Source organism: Micromonas commoda, chromosome 8 (assembly GCF_000090985.2).
Source record: "Micromonas commoda chromosome 8, complete sequence".
NCBI classification, from domain to species: Eukaryota; Viridiplantae; Chlorophyta; class Mamiellophyceae; order Mamiellales; family Mamiellaceae; genus Micromonas; species Micromonas commoda.
The window spans coordinates 281,500-298,411 of record NC_013045.1 but is presented as its reverse complement, the minus strand read 5'-3'; the positions used below and the strand labels follow the sequence as shown (position 1 = coordinate 298,411).

The following is a 16,912-nucleotide window of genomic DNA, read 5'->3' as shown; positions in this document are numbered from 1 at the left end:
CAGCTGAGAGTATCATAGCCCAAGATGAACTAGAAGTCTACGCAGAGTCACTCGTCCGTCTCGTCCCGCGTCGCCTTCGCGGTTCTTCTCGCCAGAACCTCGTCCACGGGTGCGCCGTATTTGAACAAACCCTTGCTCGTCTCCGGCGGCGGCTTGGTCTCCGCCACGTCCCTGATCTTCAAGAGGTGGTACAGCGACGAAAACGCGCGCCCCTTAGCCTCCGGGTTGTTGATGTGCTCGTCCCCCGCGGGGATGTAGACGCGCTCGTGCCGTTCCCCCTTGGGCGCGGATAGTTTCGCCTCGATGGCCCGAAGCTCCTCCTTGCTCTTGCCCCGAAGGTCGTTCGCCTTGGCGGAGTCCATGCTCTGAATGCGCCGATACGTCGCGCCGGACTCGAACGACGACGGCACGTCCGCGGTCCACCTCGGACGATCGTCGTTCGGTTGCACCGCCTTGTACCCCGGCCGTTTCGGGTACCTCACCTCGAGAGCCGACTCGGAGGGGGTGGGCGACGGGGGGCGCGGCTTCGGCGGCGTCGGGTGAACAACCTCCGGTAGGTCCTCGAGCCGACCGTACTTTGCCTCGGCGCGTTCGACGGCGAGCGCGCGGAACGTCTCGGGGTCGGGCATCGTCGGCATGACGAAGACGGCGGCGCGCGAGCCGCCCGCGGTCGGCGCGGGCGATTCCTCCCCGTCCTCCCCGTCCTCCCCGTCCTCCCCATCCTCCCCGTCCTCGGCGGGCCGCGGCTCCTCCGCCCCCGAGGTTTCCTCGACGACGACGGCGGGCGCCTCTTCCTTCTCCGCGTCCACCTCCTTCTTCGACTCGTCGCGCGGCGCGTCCGCGTCGCCGGTATCGTCCGCGTCGTCGGTAGGGTTCGGGTTCGGGTTCAGGGCCGGGGTACCGTCCTCGTCCGTGACTGTCGTCCTCGAAAAATCCCCGTCTGGCGGCAACTCTGTCGACGCCCACGTGCGCGTATCCTCCAACGTCCAACGGTGCGGGCCAAACTCTCCGACGTGCTGGCCGTCCTTAGACCACAGGTGCACCGCGCAGTCGTCTCCCGCCGTGGTGAAGAAGACGCCGATGCCCTCCACCTCCAGCCATCGCGCCGCGTTGACGCACTTCCCGCTCGAGTGCGCCTGCCAGTACCCGAGGAGTTCCACGTCGGACCTTCCAAACGGCGGCTCGTCCTCGCCCGCGCCCGGCGCTCGCGAGTGTATCCCCCGCACCAGGCCGGCGATGTCCCAGAGCCGGCACCGGCCGGTGGAGTCGGCGGTGACCATCCTGGTCGCCCTTTGGTCGGTCGCGACGCACAGCACGCTCTCGCCGTCCCCGTGGCCGGCGTGAAAGTCGCAGAGCAGCGCCCCCGAGCTCGGTATCGCGTTCCACATGCGAACGCGCCCGTCCGCGTGAGACACGCACAACACCACCGGGGTTAACTTGAACTCGCTCAGCGCGTTCATCGAAGTCCGCGGCGGACCGCCGCCCTCGATGAAGTGTACGCACTCCGCCGCGCGGGAAACCGGCAAAGAAGACTCGTTCGCATCCGCTTCGCTCGGCGGCGGCGGGATCAGCTTGTGTCGCTTGCCGCCGTTGTCCACGTTCCACACGATGACGACGCCGTCGAAATCGCCGCTCGCGATGGTGCCCGGGTGGTGCTCCGCGACGCAGAGCACGTCGGCGCCGTGTCCTCGCATCTGCCGCCTCGGCTCCTGCTTTGACGATATTCCGCCCAAATCCTCCCACACGGTGACCAGCCCGTTCCAGCCCGAGGACACCACCCTCTTGCCGTCGCCGCTCTCGTTCACTGCGTGCACGAGGCCCGTGACGTCGTCCATCGTCGGTGTGGTCATCTCCTTCAGCATCACGCCGTTGGCAAAGTTCCAAAGCCGAACGTTCCCGTCCGACGACCCCGTCATCAGACGTCGCTGCGCATGATCGAAACAGGCGCAAGTCAGCCTGTTCCGCCTGTGCGGAGCCATGTCCTCGTCGTCGCCCTCGTCCACCGCCCTGTCCGCGACCATGGGACGGTACGTGTCCGTCAGGCGTTCGTCGTCGTCGGGCCTTCGCGTGCCCTCGGCGCCTTCGAACCTGAACGAGATCTTCCCGGTGAAGACGTCCCACACACGAACCCCCCCGGCTTCGTCACAGCTGACAACCTGATGGAATCGCCGGTTCCAGAGCGCGGCGACGCACCTGCGCTTGTGCCCCGCGTGCGTCTCCGCCAAACGCTTGACGAGGGCGTAGCACTTGGGCGCGGGAGCCCCGGTGACGAGTCGGTTTCGCTTGGAGTCGTATCCTAGCGCTCCGAGCATGTTCGTGGGGTGGTAGCTCTCCTTGTCGTGAATCACCTGAACGCACCGCGCCGATCGAAGGTCCCAGACGTGCATGCGCTTACCCACGTCCAGCGTGACAATCTGATGCACGTCGTCCAGCACGAGGCACTTGAGAATCGGCTCCTCGTGGCCGACGAAGATCTGCTGCGGCTTGGCGCTGAGCGGGTTCCACAGGTTTATCAGCTTATCCTCGCCGCAGCTGACGAGCTTCTTGTACCGAGCCGTCCAGCTCACCGCGTTGACCGACTTGCGATTGTGCCCGTCGTACCGCCGCGTGGGATCCGCCAGGGGGTATCCCTTGCGTTCGAGGTCGGTGATGCACGCCAGCCCGTCGCCGCCCCCGGAAGCCACGGAGTTTAATTCGCCGACGTGGCTCACCGAGTTGACCCAACCGTCGTGTACCTTCATCCGCCACATCGTCTCAAACCGCACGCGGTCGCCGCCCCCCGCCGCGGCAGCTTCCCCATCGGTCATGTCGATCACCCGCCCGACGGTCACGACGCCCTTATCGTCCCCCACGGCGAAGTAATCGCAGTCCTGATTGTTGACGATTCTCGCGCCGCCCTCCCACGCGGTGGCGCACAGGGGCGCGTCGGGCAAGCCTCCGTACGTGCCCACGCAGACCCATCCCTTTGGGTCGTAGACCTTAACCTTGCGATCGGCGCACGCGATGAGCATGCGCTGCGACGCGGGGAGCTGGGCCGCGTCCACGATGTAGGCCCCCCCGGTCTTGGCCGTCTTGCGATGGGTCATGATTCCACCCTTGGAGTCGTCGTGCGCCCAGACGCGGATGGTGCCGTCTCGCGACGCGGTGGCGTAGGAATCGCCCTTCTGGAAGCGCATGACGGCCGTGCACATGTCCTTGTGCTTGTCCACGGGGGCGCCGACGACGCCTTTGGGGCCGTCTTCGCACAGGACGTACTCGGTTCCGTCCATGGCTTCGCGCGCCTTCTCCCCCGCGATTCCCTCCAGCAGGATGAAGGACGAGAACTCGTCCCAGTCGACGGTGTTGTCCGCGTTGGCGTCGATGCGCGTGAAGAGGTGCCGGAGCTTCGCCTCATCGACCTCAGGGATCACCATCTGAAAGGCGCGGACGAACTCGTCGACGCAGAGGTCGCCGCCCCCGTCGACGTCTGCCTCGTCGAATGCCGCCTTGAGCTTCTGAAACGTCTTGAGGTCGATCACGGAGTCGTCGCTACCGAGGGCCTGCGCGATGTCGACGCCGGCGCGGACTGCCTCGACGCGCTCGCGGACCGCCCGGGCGGCGGACGCGGAGGTCCGGTCCGCGCCTTCGACCTCGTCGGCGCCCATAACTCCTCCCCTTCCGACGAGATTGTGCAGAATCTGCTTTTGGCTTTCCGAGGGAAATGGTGGGAAATGGTGGGAAATGGTTTTGGCAAAATGTGCATCACCAAAAAACGAAACTGACTGTTTCCCGTGTGTCATGAAGCGCCCAATATCGATTACCAGGTGGCAGGCGCGCGCGGCGAAAGACCGAGATTTCGACGTGTTGTCAGAGATCGGATCGTTCAGGCCGAATGTTTCATTACAGAGCTACTGCGACGCGACCTCGACCCGGTAATATGCGGTTGTTTCTCCTCGATAAAGCCTAAGTCTCATAAGTTTCCCAGCCGTCCCGTCCCCCCCAGGGCGACGGCACGGTTCGCCCGGTCATGAACTTACTTGCGGTTCACCTTGTCGAAGGTGGACACACCGATGACCGCGGCGGCGATGGCGCCGAGGACGAGGCCACCCGCCACGACGGAGAGGAGGGTGTTCTTGAGGGAGGGGGTGACGGCAGCCTCGGCGACGAGGGGGTTGGCGAGCGCGGCGGCGGTGCCAACGGTCACGGCGGCGGAGAGCTTCTCGACCTTGGAGCTGTTCGGGGCGGGCGCGGACGGAGGGGGAGAGGGCGGGTCAGAAAAATAATTCCGCGCGTGGCAAACGACCTGCCAACTGGCACGGTTGCGTGGAGGATCGGGGCGCGGTGATCGACGGGCGCGTCCTCGCCGATCGATCTCGCGGAGGCGCATCCACGGACGGCGGGCGCGAGATCGATCCGAGTGATCTTCCGCGGGCGTTCCGCGACGTTTCCGGGGACGCGCCGGAGAGATCGCGCCCGCGGTTCGCCCGCCCGGTCAATCGCCCCTCACCCACAAATCTCTCGGCTAATTCCACGGATCACCAATCGGGGGGGGGCCCTCTAAGAGGCGTTGGCGCGATTCTCACCTGGCGACAGCCTTCACAGACACAGCCTTCACCGCCTGGACACGCTTGACTGTGGTTTCGAGGACGGGAGGGACGGGGAGGTCAGTCGGCCGATCGTCGACGGGCGCGTTTTCTCGCGTCACGACCCCAGGGACTCCAGGGTTTAGACGGTCCGAGGTGCGCGGGTGAAGTTTACAACAAAAATCGCCCGCGGGGGTTGCGCTCGTTCGGGGGACGCACCGGAAAGCGCGGCCTTCTTGGAGGAAAGCTTGCGGGCCACGGTGGGGCGGGCAGCGACGGCGAAGTTGGAGGCGGCGATGGCGGCCATTTTACTCGTTGGGTTGCGTTGAGTTGCGTGGAAGGGTGCAGGAATGATGGGCGCGACGGGCTCGTCCGCAGTTTTATCTCGAATCCGCATCACGGGCTCAGCCAATAGGGGTCAGGGACCAATTTCAGGATGACCAATCAGGAGCCAGTCTCGATCAGTGGTTAACTCGTCGATTCCTCGAGTCAAAAGTACGCGAGGAATTTCTTTTTTGGACGGGTGCCGATACCAGCCAACCGCGCCATGGCTTTTTCGTTTTTCAAACCTTCGCAGACAGTCGCAGACAGTCGCAGACGAGGGGAGCGCTCGGACCAGACCGGGCGGCTCTCACCCCCGGAGGTCATGGCGCAACCGTCGCCTTCGACGGATCAAGCGCGACCGTCCGCCACCGACGGGCCCGATGACCCCGCGCCCTCCACGGCCCTCCAGAAGGAGGCTCCCTCCATACGCCCCATCGGTGCGTCCTCCGTCCATCGCATCTGCTCGGGGCAGGTGGTGCTGGACCTGGCGGGCGCGGTGAAGGAGCTCGTCGAGAACGCGCTCGACGCGGGCGCCACGAACATCGAGGTCCGGCTGCGCGATCACGGACAGGACTCCGTCGAGGTGGTGGACAACGGATGCGGGGTCAAGTCGGACGACCTGGCGATGATGACCAAGAAGTACGCCACGTCCAAGATCCGACGCTTTGAAGACCTGGACGCGTTGGCGTCGTTCGGGTTCAGGGGCGAGGCGCTCTCGTCGCTCTGCGCGCTCAGCGACCTCTCGGTCACCACGCGCACCGCCGACTCCGACGCGGGTACCAGGGTGGAGTACGACGCCGAGGGAAACGTGCGCACCCGCGGCGTCGTCGCGCGCGCGGTGGGCACCACGGTGACTGTACAAAACGTCTTCGCCAGACTGCCCGTCCGACGCAAAGAGCTCGCGCGGAACGTCAAGCGGGAGTACGGGAAGCTCCTTAACATCCTACAGGCGTACGCGCTGATCAACCCGGAGACGAGGATCGTGTGCTCGCACCAGGGCAAGGGCAAAAACGCGCCTCGACAGACGGTGCTCAACACGCAGGGCGGCGGGTCGCTTCGCGCAGCCGTCGCCACGGTGTTTGGCCACAAGACGTCGAGCGCGATGCTGGAGGTGCGCGAGGACCTGGGCGAGGGATGCGGCGCGAGAATCGACGGGATGGTGTCCAAAGCCGCGCCCGGGTGCGGCAGAGGCGCCGGCGACAGGCAGTTTTTCTTCGTCAACGGTCGGCCGGTGGACCTCCCAAAAGCCGCCCGGGTGTGTAACGAGACGTACCGGCAGTACAATCAGACGACGTCGGGGACGCCGTTCCCGTGCGTCGTGCTCGACTTTCGGCTCCCCACGGACGCGTACGACGTCAACGTCACGCCGGATAAGCGCAAGGTTCTGTTGCACGGCGAGTCGAAAGTGTTGGCGGGTTTGAGAGGCGCGCTGGAAAAGATTTGGTCCCCGACCGCGTACACGTACGCGGTGGCGGCGGCGGGAGCCGCGGACGGATCGGAGACGACGCGTGTACGAGTGCACGACGCGATTGGAGCCGCCCGGGATGTTATCGCGGGCGGACCGAGCGCGGCGACCCCGGCGCTTCCACCGGCGAGCGCGGTGGGGGTGAAGCGGGAGAGGGAGGAGGACGACGACGCGACAGTCGTCGCGCCGTCGGTTGACGTCAAGCGGGAGCCCGCGGAGGACCGAGTGCCGCGGGGTACGTCCGCGGCTGCGAGCGCGTGGGAGTCCTTCGGGATGAACGCGCCGCGCCACAACACGGCGAACGACGCGACGACGACGGCGAACGATCGTGTGTCGAACGATCCGCGGCCGATCCACGAACGATACCAACCCCGCACTCGCGAGGGCGCGACGCAAAGAGGGTTGGCTTCGTTTGGCTTTACCCGCGAGTTGGACGGGGTTGGTATCGGCGGCGGTTGGAGGTTCCGCGCGCGACGGGTGGCGAACGGCGGCGAACGCGACGGCGAACGCGACGACGACGACGACGAGGAGGAGGAGGAGGAGGAGGAGGAGGATGATCCGAACGATGGGGATTATCTCGCGGGGGGTTCGCCGGGGGGTGTGCCGGAGGACGACGGCGAGGAGGAGGAGGAGGAGGAGGAGGAGGGGGAGGGTGATGGGGCTAACCGGGACGTCCCGGCGCGGGTCGATCGGGACGCGTTCGTGAAACCGGAGCCCGTCGACGACGCCGTGGACTTTGACTTTCCAACCTCGGGCGCCGCGCGGGCGCCCCTCGTCCATCACGGCGCGCCGCTCGCCTTCTCCCTCGCCGCGCTGCGAGAGCGCCGCGACGCGGTTAGGAACAACCGACGGGGAAGCCGGCCGGCCGTTACGACCGTTACGACCGTCGGGAAGGGGGACGGGAAAGGTGGGGCGGACGCGCCGGACGTTTCCGTGCACGGTTCGTCAAAGTACGCGGCCGCGTCGTTCGGCGTCGAGCCGGGGCCCGCGCGCGAGATTGTCGCGGACGAGGACGACGAGTCACCGGGCGGCGACTCACCGGGAGGCGCGCGTGAAGCGTCGACGGGAAGGGACGCGCGGCGCGTCGGTGAACGATCGAGCGACGGCGGTGAAGGCGAGGAGGGTGGCCTGGGCCCCGCGCTGAACGAGGGGGGCGACGAGGTTGCCACCGGCGAGCTCGAGCGGGTGTTTCGCCGCGAGGACTTTCGCGACATGAGAGTCGTCGGTCAGTTCAACCTCGGTTTCATCCTCTGCACCCTGGGCGACGACCTCTTCATCGTCGATCAGCACGCGTCCGACGAGATCTACAACTTCGAACGGCTCCAGCGCACCACGACGTTGAACCGGCAGCCGCTCTTGGTCCCCAAAAAGCTGGAGCTGACCGCCGCGGAGACGCAGACGGTGCACAGAAACATGCCCACGTTTCTCGCCAACGGCTTTGGATTTTGCGAAGTCGACCAGCCGCCGCCGACGGTTCGCAGCCTCGCGCTCAACTCCGTGCCCTTCAGCAAGGGCATCACCTTCGGCGCCGACGACGTGCACGAGCTGATCGGCATGCTGGATCAGGGCGAGTACGCGTTGCCCGCCAGGTCGCAGCTCACGGTGGGACTCTCGCGGCAATCGACCGGCACCCCCGGGTCCGGCTTGTCGGTGTCCGAGATTGTCCGGCCGTCCAGGGTCCGCGCCATGCTCGCCATGCGCGCGTGCCGCTCGAGCATCATGATCGGGAAGGCGCTCGACGCGAAGACGATGCGAAGGGTGCTGGATAACCTGAGCGACCTGCAGGCGCCGTGGAACTGTCCCCACGGGAGGCCGACCATGCGACACCTCGCGGATCTGCGGAAGCTGCGAAAGTGGAGCCGGGACGGCGCGGGAGGCGACGGCGGCGGCTGGCGTCGAGGGTTTGGCAACGCGCGTAAGAAGGTCAAGGGCGGCATCGGCGGGTGGTAGGTTAAACGCGGACGAAGGTAACTTTTTCTCGTCGAACATACATTAAACGATTCATTCGCGTGATGAATCGATCATCGATAAACCACATTCAACGGCGCTTTGACGGTTCCCATCGCTCTCGACTCGCCTCGCGCGATCGACTCGCCTCGCGAGATGGGAAAAACCGTCCGCCGCCTCCTCATCTGCTGGGCCGCGTCCCCCCGACGCTTCCCATCTCGATCTCCGACTGCCGATCGTCCCCGTCGGCGGCGTCGCGCGCCGCGGAGTCGTCGAGGCTGTGGTAGTTGCGTTGACCCCGCCGACCCCGACCCGCGGTGCCCCGGTCGCCGCCGCCCGACCCCCCGCGCGCGTTCACGTCCCCGCACGCGCCCTGCCGCCACGTCAGACCCGCGGCGAACCCCACGACGAAGAACGCGCCGAGGAAGACGCCGAATATCCACGTCTCGTCCATCGTCTTGATTCGTCCGTCGTCCCGACCATCCGTCGCCGCCGCGGAACCGAGCCCCGCCGCGGCGCCCGCGCTCCAGTCGACAAACCGGGGGTCCGCCGGGCCCGTGAACAGTTTCGAGGGGAACTGGGGACACGCGCGCTCGGTGAGCACGAGGCCCCCGCCGTTCAGGCCGTCGGCGCTGTTCTCGGTGACGACGAAGGAGCCGCCGCACGTGGGCGAGTACCCTCGGGAGCGCACGGTGGGCGTGAGCACGAAATCCGCGGTGAACGCGTCGGCGTCGGCGGTGATCATCACGAAGCCGCGTCGGCCCGTCTGCGCGTGACGCAGCGTCCCCGGGTTGGCCTCGAGGTGCCCGCGGTCGATGAGCTCGCTCGGGCACCACGCGAACGACTGCTCGAACGCGCCCGGGGGGGACACCGACGGGGCGTCAAACTCCACGGCGCCCACCGAATTAACCAACGATGAGGGGTCTCTCGCGCCCGCCGCCCACGAACCTTCCGCGCCCCAGTGCGTCTCGTCCGCGGCGATGACCCCGGCCCAGGAATCGTGCGAGTCACCGCCGATGATGACGGCGCGGTTGGCGTTGGGCACGAGCGCTTTGAGCAGCCGTTTTCGCTCCGCTACGTACCCGTGCCAGTCGTCAAAGTTCCAATTCAACCGGTACCGACCCGCGGCGAGCAAAGCCCTCGCCGCGGACACGGGCACCGCCCTCCCGCCGTCGCCGAAGGACTCGGCGTTTGGTGGCGCGGTGCCGGTCCAGTCGGTCCACGCCTCCAGCGCCGCGCGCCAACTTTCGTGCCCCGTCGGCGGCGGCGCCCCGTCCCCGTCCAACGCATCCGCCGCCTTTTCCACGTCTGGGCTCATCATGTCCATCACGGGCGAAGCCTGCGCGACGATCTGCCACGCCACCCCCGACGCCGCGCTGCTCGTCACCTCGTCCACGAGCCACGCGAGCTGGGCGGGACCCGCCATCTGCTCGTTCTCCTCGCTCCTGTACGCGTCCAGGCCCGTCTTCACGTCGCGGATTCGACGCTCCAAAGCGCTACCCGGCCACGACGCGGGCGCTTTCGTGTCGGACGCGGCGATTTCCGCCGTGAGGTTCGCCCAGACGTTGCCGCTGGGGTTGGCGTTCGGGTCCGTGCGCGCCGTGAGCCTCGTCTCGAGCACGTGGAACGACGCGACGTCACCGAAGTGCACCGTGCGGTTGTAGTAGTAAGAGTCGGAATCGGAAGAATCGTCCTCGCCGTTGGATCCGCCGGGCTCGCGGGTGGGCAGCCACTCGTGGTACGCGCGGATCGCCGCCCTCGCCCGCGTCTTAAAGTCCCCCTCCCACGCCTGGTGATCCTCCGCCCCGTTCATCCACGGGTTGTTCGCGATCTCGTGGTCGTCCCACATCGCGACCACGGGCGCGGACGCGTGCAGCCGCTGTAAACCCGGGTCGCTCCGGTACAGCCGGTGCCTTCGCCGGTAATCGTCGAGCGTCACCGTCTCCGTGCTCGGGTCCAGCGAGCGCCACCGCTCGGGCACGGACTCGTCCGCGTTCGGGTAGTGCGTCTGCCCGTACTCGTAGTAGTAGTCGCCGAGGTGGAACCACACGTGGAGCCGGCGCGAGTCCTCGGCTATCGAATTGAGTTCGTCTACGCCGCCCCATCCCCGCGCCGCGGCGTCGTAGGCGTGGAAGTACCCCCAGCCCCAGTTGGCGCACGAGAACACCGCGGCGCGCACGGGGCCGTGGTCTCGCGGGTACGCCACGCCCTTGGGCGGGGGAAGCTCGAACGTTCCGGTCTCGCTTCGTCGCTCTCGCGTCATCGGCGGAAAATCGGACGGCTTCGTTTTCGACCCCCCCCGCGTGTCGACGACGTCGAAGGCGTACCAGTACCGCACGCCGTGGGACAGGCCGGTGACGTCCACCTTCACGGTCCAGTCCCGCTCCGCCCTCGCGGTCGCGATGCCGGCTCTGGCCACCTTGGACGAGTCGGACCAGCCGAAGACGGTGGAGCCCGGGGCCATCGGGACGCGCGACCCCTCCACGACGGGCCTGGCGTCGGGGTCCACCGCGGCGGACGTGGGCGGCGTCGTGGCGACCCTCCATCGCACGTCGAAGGATACGTTCGGGTCCGGGTCCGTCTCCCCGGGGTCGCGTCCCGTGGGCGTGACGCGGGTCCAGATGACCACCGAATCGTGCGTGGGGTCCCCCGAGGCGACGCCGTGCACGAAAGCCCCGTGCACAGCCTCGGCGCGCGCGCCGGACGCGAACGCGGTGGCGAGGAGCGCGATCGTCGCGAGGGGCGCGATCATCGCGGGGTGTCGCGGCCGGCCCGGGTGAGGATCGTGCGGGTGCGAGGACGGGTGAAACCCGCTGGGGGGTTCGCCCTGCGTCGCGCCTTGGGTCGGTGCGATCCAAACTGTGGGAAAGAAAACGCGTCGCTCAGCCAATAACAACACCCAAGTGCGGCGAAATCGAACGGCGGTTCCCGGGTTCGCGCGCTCGGATGATTGCCGTGATAATGTCGGATGATTGCCGTGATAATGTCGTGTCAGCTCCCGCCACGTTTCTGTTGGTCCTCCGTTGGCATTCTCCGCTCGATCGAACACAACCGTTCGCGCCAGTCACCGCCGGCCGAACACACGCGCCCCGTCGAGGACTTCACACAGTTCCTCCGCACCACCGCGCTACCTCTATCCCGCCGAACCCCGCCCCGAACGGTCGCCATGGCCAAGGAGAAGAAGGAGAAGAAGGAGAAAAAGGAGAAGAAGGAGAAGAAGGAGAAGAAGGAGAAGCGCCCCGCCGAGGACGACGCCGAGGACGAGCCCGACGCCAAGAAGACCAAGGAGGTGCGAACCGACGTCTTCAATCACCGTCCACGATCGGTTCCGGTCGCGTTCATCCTTCGCACAGCGCGTCACCCGCTCGGGGGGCGCGCGCCGCGATGCACTTTTTCCCATCATCACCGCCGCCGCCGCTCGCCTCTCGGGATTCCCGCCGCCTTTTTCGCCCTCCGTCCCGTGCCGAGCGCCGACGCCGACGCTGACGCTCGCCCGACCCGTTCCGATCGATTCGCAGGAGGAGCCCGAGGTCGAAGAGGCTAACGACGACGACGAGGACGATGGGGTGAGTCCAACCGCGAACCCCGGTTCCGCCGGAGCGCCCCCAATTCATCAACCCTCTCCGTCCCGGAGCGAGCTCCCGAACCAACTTTTGGCATTTCGCCAACCAACCAACCCCGGGGGCGCTGACCTCCCGACCGGATCCCCCCCGTGATCCAACACCGCCCCACGCCTGACCTCACGTCTGACCCCGCCCCCCCGTCCCTCCACCCACCCCTTCCCCACTCGCAGTTCAAGGTTCACAAGAAGTCCGCCGCCGACGCCAACCCCCTGTCCAAGACATACGAAGACATCACCTTAAACTGCCGCGACTGCAACGCCGAATTCGTCTTCACCGCCGGCGAGCAGGAGTTCTACAACTCCAAGGGATGGGAGAACCAGCCCACCCGCTGCACCGAGTGCAAGAACGCCAAGAAGGCCCGCTTCGGCGAGGGTCCTTCCTCGGGCAAACCCGTGTGCTACGCGTACCAGCGCGGCGAGTGCACCAGGGGCGACGCGTGTCGCTTCGCGCACGAGGAGGGCGGCGGCGGCGACAGCCGCCCGCCCTCCCGCGGCGCCCCTATCTGCTACGCCTTCCAGCGCGGAGAGTGCGACCGCGGCGACTCGTGCAGGTTCAGCCACGACGCCAACGCGTCCACCCCGCAGAAGTCCTCCGCGCCGTGCTACGCGTTCCAGAAGGGCGAGTGCACCAGGGGCGACGCCTGCCGGTTCTCGCACGACCCCAACGCCGAGGCGCCCCAGCGCTCGTCCGCGCCGTGCTACGCCTTCCAGAGGGGAGAGTGCGATCGCGGCGACGCCTGCAGGTTCTCGCACGAGCAGTGATCATCCCCGCGCGGTGAAGGCGGAGGACGAGGAGGAGGAGGAGGAGGAGGAGGAGGAGAGGGACGGTGATCGTTTGTCTAGCGCGTCGCGTCTAGCCGTCGGCGCAGCCGCGTAACCGCGTCAGCCTGCGTCGCGTGGACCCCGCGACGTCTCACTGCTTTGAATGCACCGAAAACACCATCTTCTGAGAAGACTCGCGCGTGAGAGGGACGAGACTTTCGTCGACCGCCCCGCGAATGACCCACGAACGCGCGAAGAGCGTCGACTGTAGCGGTGCGGAAAAGCACGAGACGGAGCCCAGCCTGGTGACTCTGTGCTGCCAAATATTTGAAAGCTGACATCATCGGTGACCGCACAACCGCCCGCGATGGCCGCGGCTGCGATGCCCGAGCTGGGCGAGTCCCTCGACCCGTGGACCGAGGATGACCCGGAGAATTTCGACCTCGACGGTTTCGCCGCGGAGTTCTACGGCGACGCCTCCGAGCGGCGCATGCGGCATCTGCGCGACCAGCTCTCGTCGCTGCGCGATCTCGCCGAGTCCGAGCAGAGGCAGAACGTCTTCGCGCACTACGAGTCGTTCATCCGGGTCAGCCGCGAGATCTCCAGGCTTCAGGGGCAAGTTGGCAAGCTGCGCGAGATGGTGCAGGTCCCGTCGGACGTGGTCGAGACCCTCGTGGCGGACGCGAGATCTCATCAGGACGACGCCCACGAGGACGAGGACGAGGCGTCGGCGACTCTGAGGCGCGCGGAAGAGCGCGCGGTCGCTTCGGCGCGCGCGGTGACCGACGGAGGGGTCGACGGCACCCTCGGCACCCTCGGCGGTCGCCGCCGCGCCGACGATCTCGTCGGCGACGACGGCGTCGCGACGGGAGACGCCAGGCGGGCGGCCAAACTGCGAGACCAACTGGAAGAGTCGCTCTCGGGCCGCGAGGTCTTCGCCGCGCTGGAGGCGATCGAGGAGGGGACGAGGCTGCTTCGGTCGATGCGAGACGACGTCGCGGCGCGAGGGGGCGGGCGGCGCGGGAAGACGTCGAGAACGTTCGGGGGGGACGAAGATGCGAAGAGGGGGGCGCCGGAAGGAAGACGCCCGGATCGCGTCGCGAGCGTTTCCACCGTCGATCGGACCCCGGAGGAGCCGAGGTCGGGTTCCCCCTCGCTCGGGGAGACGCGCGCGAACCCGCTCTTCGCGGCGACGCGTCACCGGGCGGCGACGGCACCCTCGGCACCCTCGGCACCCGGTGACGATTCGAACGACGATTCGAAGGGCGACACAGCTGGCGCCGAGCCGGCTGCGATTCAAAATTTGGCGAGGGCGCTGGCGGAGTCCAGGCGGACCGCGTTGGACGCCCTGATGGACACCCTGGTCGACCCGCACGAGACCAAGGCGCGGCGAGACGCCGCCGCGGACTCGCTCCGACGCGCGGGGGCTTCGGCGGCGGCGGCGCGGCGCGTCGCCGACGCCGAACTCGCGACGGCGAGATCGGAGACGAAGCGACTCGCCGAGACGGAGAAAGGCGCCGGCTTCGCGTTGGAGGCGTGCGAGGCGACGTTCCGGGCGCTGCGCGTCGCGTTCGTTCACGTGGACGATGTCGAGGGTGCCGAGGGTGGTGCCGAGGGTGCCGAGGGTGGTGCCGAGTGGGGTGCCGAGGGGGGTGCCGAGGGTGCCGCGTTCATCGCGGAGCGGGTCCGCGACGAGACCTCGCGGCTCTTGCACCTCGTCGCCGAGCGGTCGCTGGGTCGGTGGGAGAGGGCGGCGAGTCTTTCGGAGGCGTGCGCGGCCGTGTTGGCGTGCGTCCGCCACGTCGACGCGTTCGTCGCCGACGCGTCATCATCGCGGCGACGTGGCGGCACCTCAATCGCGGAGGGCCTTCTCGACGCGGTGCAGGCGCACCCCGGGATCAACGGCGCGATGAAACGCGTCTTAGACGCCGCGACGGAGGCGTTCATCGCGGACGACGGAGAGACGGACGGGGTGGGGAGCAGCGGGGGTTGGATCGACGCGGGCGAGAGGTGGCTGGAGACGCACGCGTGGGAGGACCTCAGGACGCTGTGCGAGCTGGGCGTCGCGGACTGAGGCTCGGCGGCTTTACTCTCACCGGATTTGGATTTCAACTCTTCAAAAGAATGGTTCGCGGGCTCAATTAGGCGCGTTCTGATCAACCTTGAGCACCGCCATGAAAGCCTCCTGCGGCACCTCAACCTTCCCGAACTGCTTCATCCGCTTCTTACCAGCCGCCTGCTTCTTCAGCAGCTTCTTCTTGCGCGAGATGTCTCCTCCGTAGCACTTGGCCAGGACATCCTTACGCATGGCGCTGATTGACGTCGACGCGATGATCTTGGCGCCGATGGCCGCCTGGATGGGGATCCGGAACATCTGCCGCGGGATCAGCTCCTTCAGCTTGTCCACCAACCCGCGGCCCATGGCGTACGCCTTATCCTTGTGCACGATGCACGCGAGCGGCTCCGCGGGCTCGCCGTTGATCATCACGTCCAGCCGGACCATGTCGTTTTTCCTGTACTCGAGAAACGAATACTCCATGGACGCGTATCCCTTGCTCCTGGACTTCAACTCGTCGAAGAAATCCGTCACAACCTCGCCGAGCGGGATCTCGTACTTCAAACACGTTCGCCCCTCGGACAGGTAGGTCATGTCGATGAACTCGCCCCTCCGCTGCGTGGACAGCTCCATCAGGGACCCGACGTAGTCCGCGGGGGTGATGAGCTCCAAATTAACGTACGGTTCCTCGATCCGGTCCCTTTTTCCCGCATCCGGAAGACTCGCGGGGTTGGCGCAGTCCACGCACGTCTGCTCCGCGTCGTTCATGTACACCTTGTACACCACGCTGGGGGCGGTGGTGATGAGGTCGAGGTTATACTCGCGCTCCAATCGCTCCTGCACGATTTCCATGTGCAGCAAACCGAGGAAACCGCAGCGAAAGCCGAATCCCATCGCGGAGGATTGCTCCGGCTCGTAGCACAGCGCCGCGTCGTTGATCTGCAGCTTACCCAGCGCCTCGCGCAGATCGTCGTACCTGTCGCTGTCCGTGGGGAACAGCCCGCAGTACACCATGGGCGTCGCCTCGGCGTACCCCTCCAGGGGTTCCTTTGCCGGTTTTTTGGCGCTGGTGATGGTGTCGCCCACGCGCGCATCCGCGACGGATTTGATGTTACCGATGAAGTACCCAACCTCCCCCGCGCTCAGCGTGGTGACCGGCACCTTGTTCGGCCGCATGATCCCCACCTCGTCCACCGTCGCCGGGGCCCCGGTGTTCATGAGCTTGACCTGGTCGCCCACGCTGATGGTGCCGTCGACGACTCTAAACACGCACACCACCCCGCGGTAAGAGTCAAAGTACGAATCGAATATCAACGCCCTCAGGGGTTGGTCCGCGGTGTCCGGCGGCGGCGGCACGAGCTCCACGATCTGCTCCAGGATGTCCTCCATCCCTATGTTGGCCTTGGCGGAGGCCTGCACGGCTTGCGAGGTGTCCAGACCCAGCACGTCCTCAATCTCTCGGCACACGCGCTCCGGTTCCGCGCCCGGAAGGTCGATCTTGTTCAACACCGGGATGATCTCGAGGTCGTTCTCGAGGGCGAGGTAGACGTTCGCGACCGTCTGCGCCTCCACCCCTTGGCTCGCGTCCACGACGAGCAGCGCCCCCTCGCACGCGGCTAAGCTCCTCGACACCTCGTACGAAAAGTCGACGTGACCCGGGGTGTCGATGAGGTTCAACACGTACGTCTCGCCGTTCCGCGCGGTGTAGTTCATGCGCGCGGAGTTGAGCTTGATGGTGATGCCGCGCTCGCGCTCGATGTCCATGGAGTCGAGCAGCTGCGCCTCCATGTCCCTGTCCGCGACGGTGCCGGTCCGGCTGATGAGGGTATCGGCGAGCGTCGACTTGCCGTGGTCGATGTGCGCGATGATGGAGAAGTTGCGGATGTTCTTGGCCGGCACCTGGAGCACCGCGTTCGGGTCGATCTTGACCCTCTCACCCTTTCTCTTGGGCACCACCGGCGTGTCCGCCGCGCGGACCCGCACGGCGCGCCTCCCGGAGAGTCGCGGGCGACGCGTGGGAAAGAATCTCGCCGACGCGTCGCCGCCACCGCCGTCGCGGGCGAGGGCGCGCGCGCGCGCGGCTCCGAGCGTCGCGCCGCGCGCCGCGGAGGGCGCGATGCCCGACATCGCCCTCGGGAGGTTCGCTCTGAACCCGACGACCGGAGAGCCGGCAC

At 67.0% G+C, this 16,912-nt stretch overlaps 7 protein-coding genes across 7 annotated transcripts; 3 read left to right on the top strand and 4 right to left on the bottom strand.

Annotated features, from left to right (window-relative positions):
• Positions 1 to 47: 47 nt before the first annotated feature.
• On the bottom strand, positions 48 to 3,644 carry MICPUN_101799 (predicted protein; the record flags this gene model as incomplete). Its single annotated transcript, XM_002507803.1, has 1 exon — positions 48 to 3,644. One exon carries the CDS (start codon positions 3,642 to 3,644, stop codon positions 48 to 50), a length of 3,597 nt encoding a protein of 1,198 aa, XP_002507849.1.
• A 215-nt stretch (positions 3,645 to 3,859) lies between these two features.
• PSBX (photosystem II reaction center X) lies at positions 3,860 to 4,903 on the bottom strand. The gene is made up of 3 exons (XM_002507802.1): positions 4,782 to 4,903; positions 4,563 to 4,611; positions 3,860 to 4,211 (listed from the first exon to the last, which is right to left on the bottom strand). Exons 1-3 carry the CDS (start codon positions 4,867 to 4,869, stop codon positions 4,013 to 4,015), a joined length of 336 nt encoding a protein of 111 aa, XP_002507848.1. The 5' UTR covers positions 4,870 to 4,903; the 3' UTR covers positions 3,860 to 4,012.
• A 356-nt stretch (positions 4,904 to 5,259) lies between these two features.
• Positions 5,260 to 8,199, top strand: Pms1 (DNA mismatch repair protein-MLH2/PMS1/Pms2 family; the record flags this gene model as incomplete). Its single annotated transcript, XM_002508092.1, is given in 4 exon segments — positions 5,260 to 5,978; positions 6,033 to 6,683; positions 7,246 to 7,459; positions 7,471 to 8,199. Coding segments are annotated over 4 exon segments (2,313 nt in total), but the record flags the coding sequence as incomplete, so codon positions are not given.
• Positions 8,200 to 8,479: 280 nt separating this feature from the next.
• MICPUN_60561 (alkaline phosphatase) lies at positions 8,480 to 11,050 on the bottom strand (the record flags this gene model as incomplete). Its single annotated transcript, XM_002507801.1, has 1 exon — positions 8,480 to 11,050. One exon carries the CDS (start codon positions 11,048 to 11,050, stop codon positions 8,480 to 8,482), a length of 2,571 nt encoding a protein of 856 aa, XP_002507847.1.
• Positions 11,051 to 11,281: 231 nt separating this feature from the next.
• Positions 11,282 to 12,682, top strand: MICPUN_60560 (predicted protein; the record flags this gene model as incomplete). Its single annotated transcript, XM_002508091.1, has 3 exons — positions 11,282 to 11,587; positions 11,817 to 11,864; positions 12,092 to 12,682. 3 exons carry the CDS (start codon positions 11,282 to 11,284, stop codon positions 12,680 to 12,682), a joined length of 945 nt encoding a protein of 314 aa, XP_002508137.1.
• Positions 12,683 to 13,049: 367 nt separating this feature from the next.
• MICPUN_101796 (predicted protein) lies at positions 13,050 to 14,756 on the top strand (the record flags this gene model as incomplete). The annotated part of the gene is made up of 1 exon (XM_002508090.1): positions 13,050 to 14,756. One exon carries the CDS (start codon positions 13,050 to 13,052, stop codon positions 14,754 to 14,756), a length of 1,707 nt encoding a protein of 568 aa, XP_002508136.1.
• A 63-nt stretch (positions 14,757 to 14,819) lies between these two features.
• On the bottom strand, positions 14,820 to 16,865 carry LEPA (protein-synthesizing GTPase; the record flags this gene model as incomplete). Its single annotated transcript, XM_002507800.1, has 1 exon — positions 14,820 to 16,865. The coding sequence occupies one exon, from the start codon at positions 16,863 to 16,865 to the stop codon at positions 14,820 to 14,822; it is 2,046 nt and encodes a 681-aa protein (XP_002507846.1).
• Between the last annotated feature and the right edge of the window lie 47 nt (positions 16,866 to 16,912).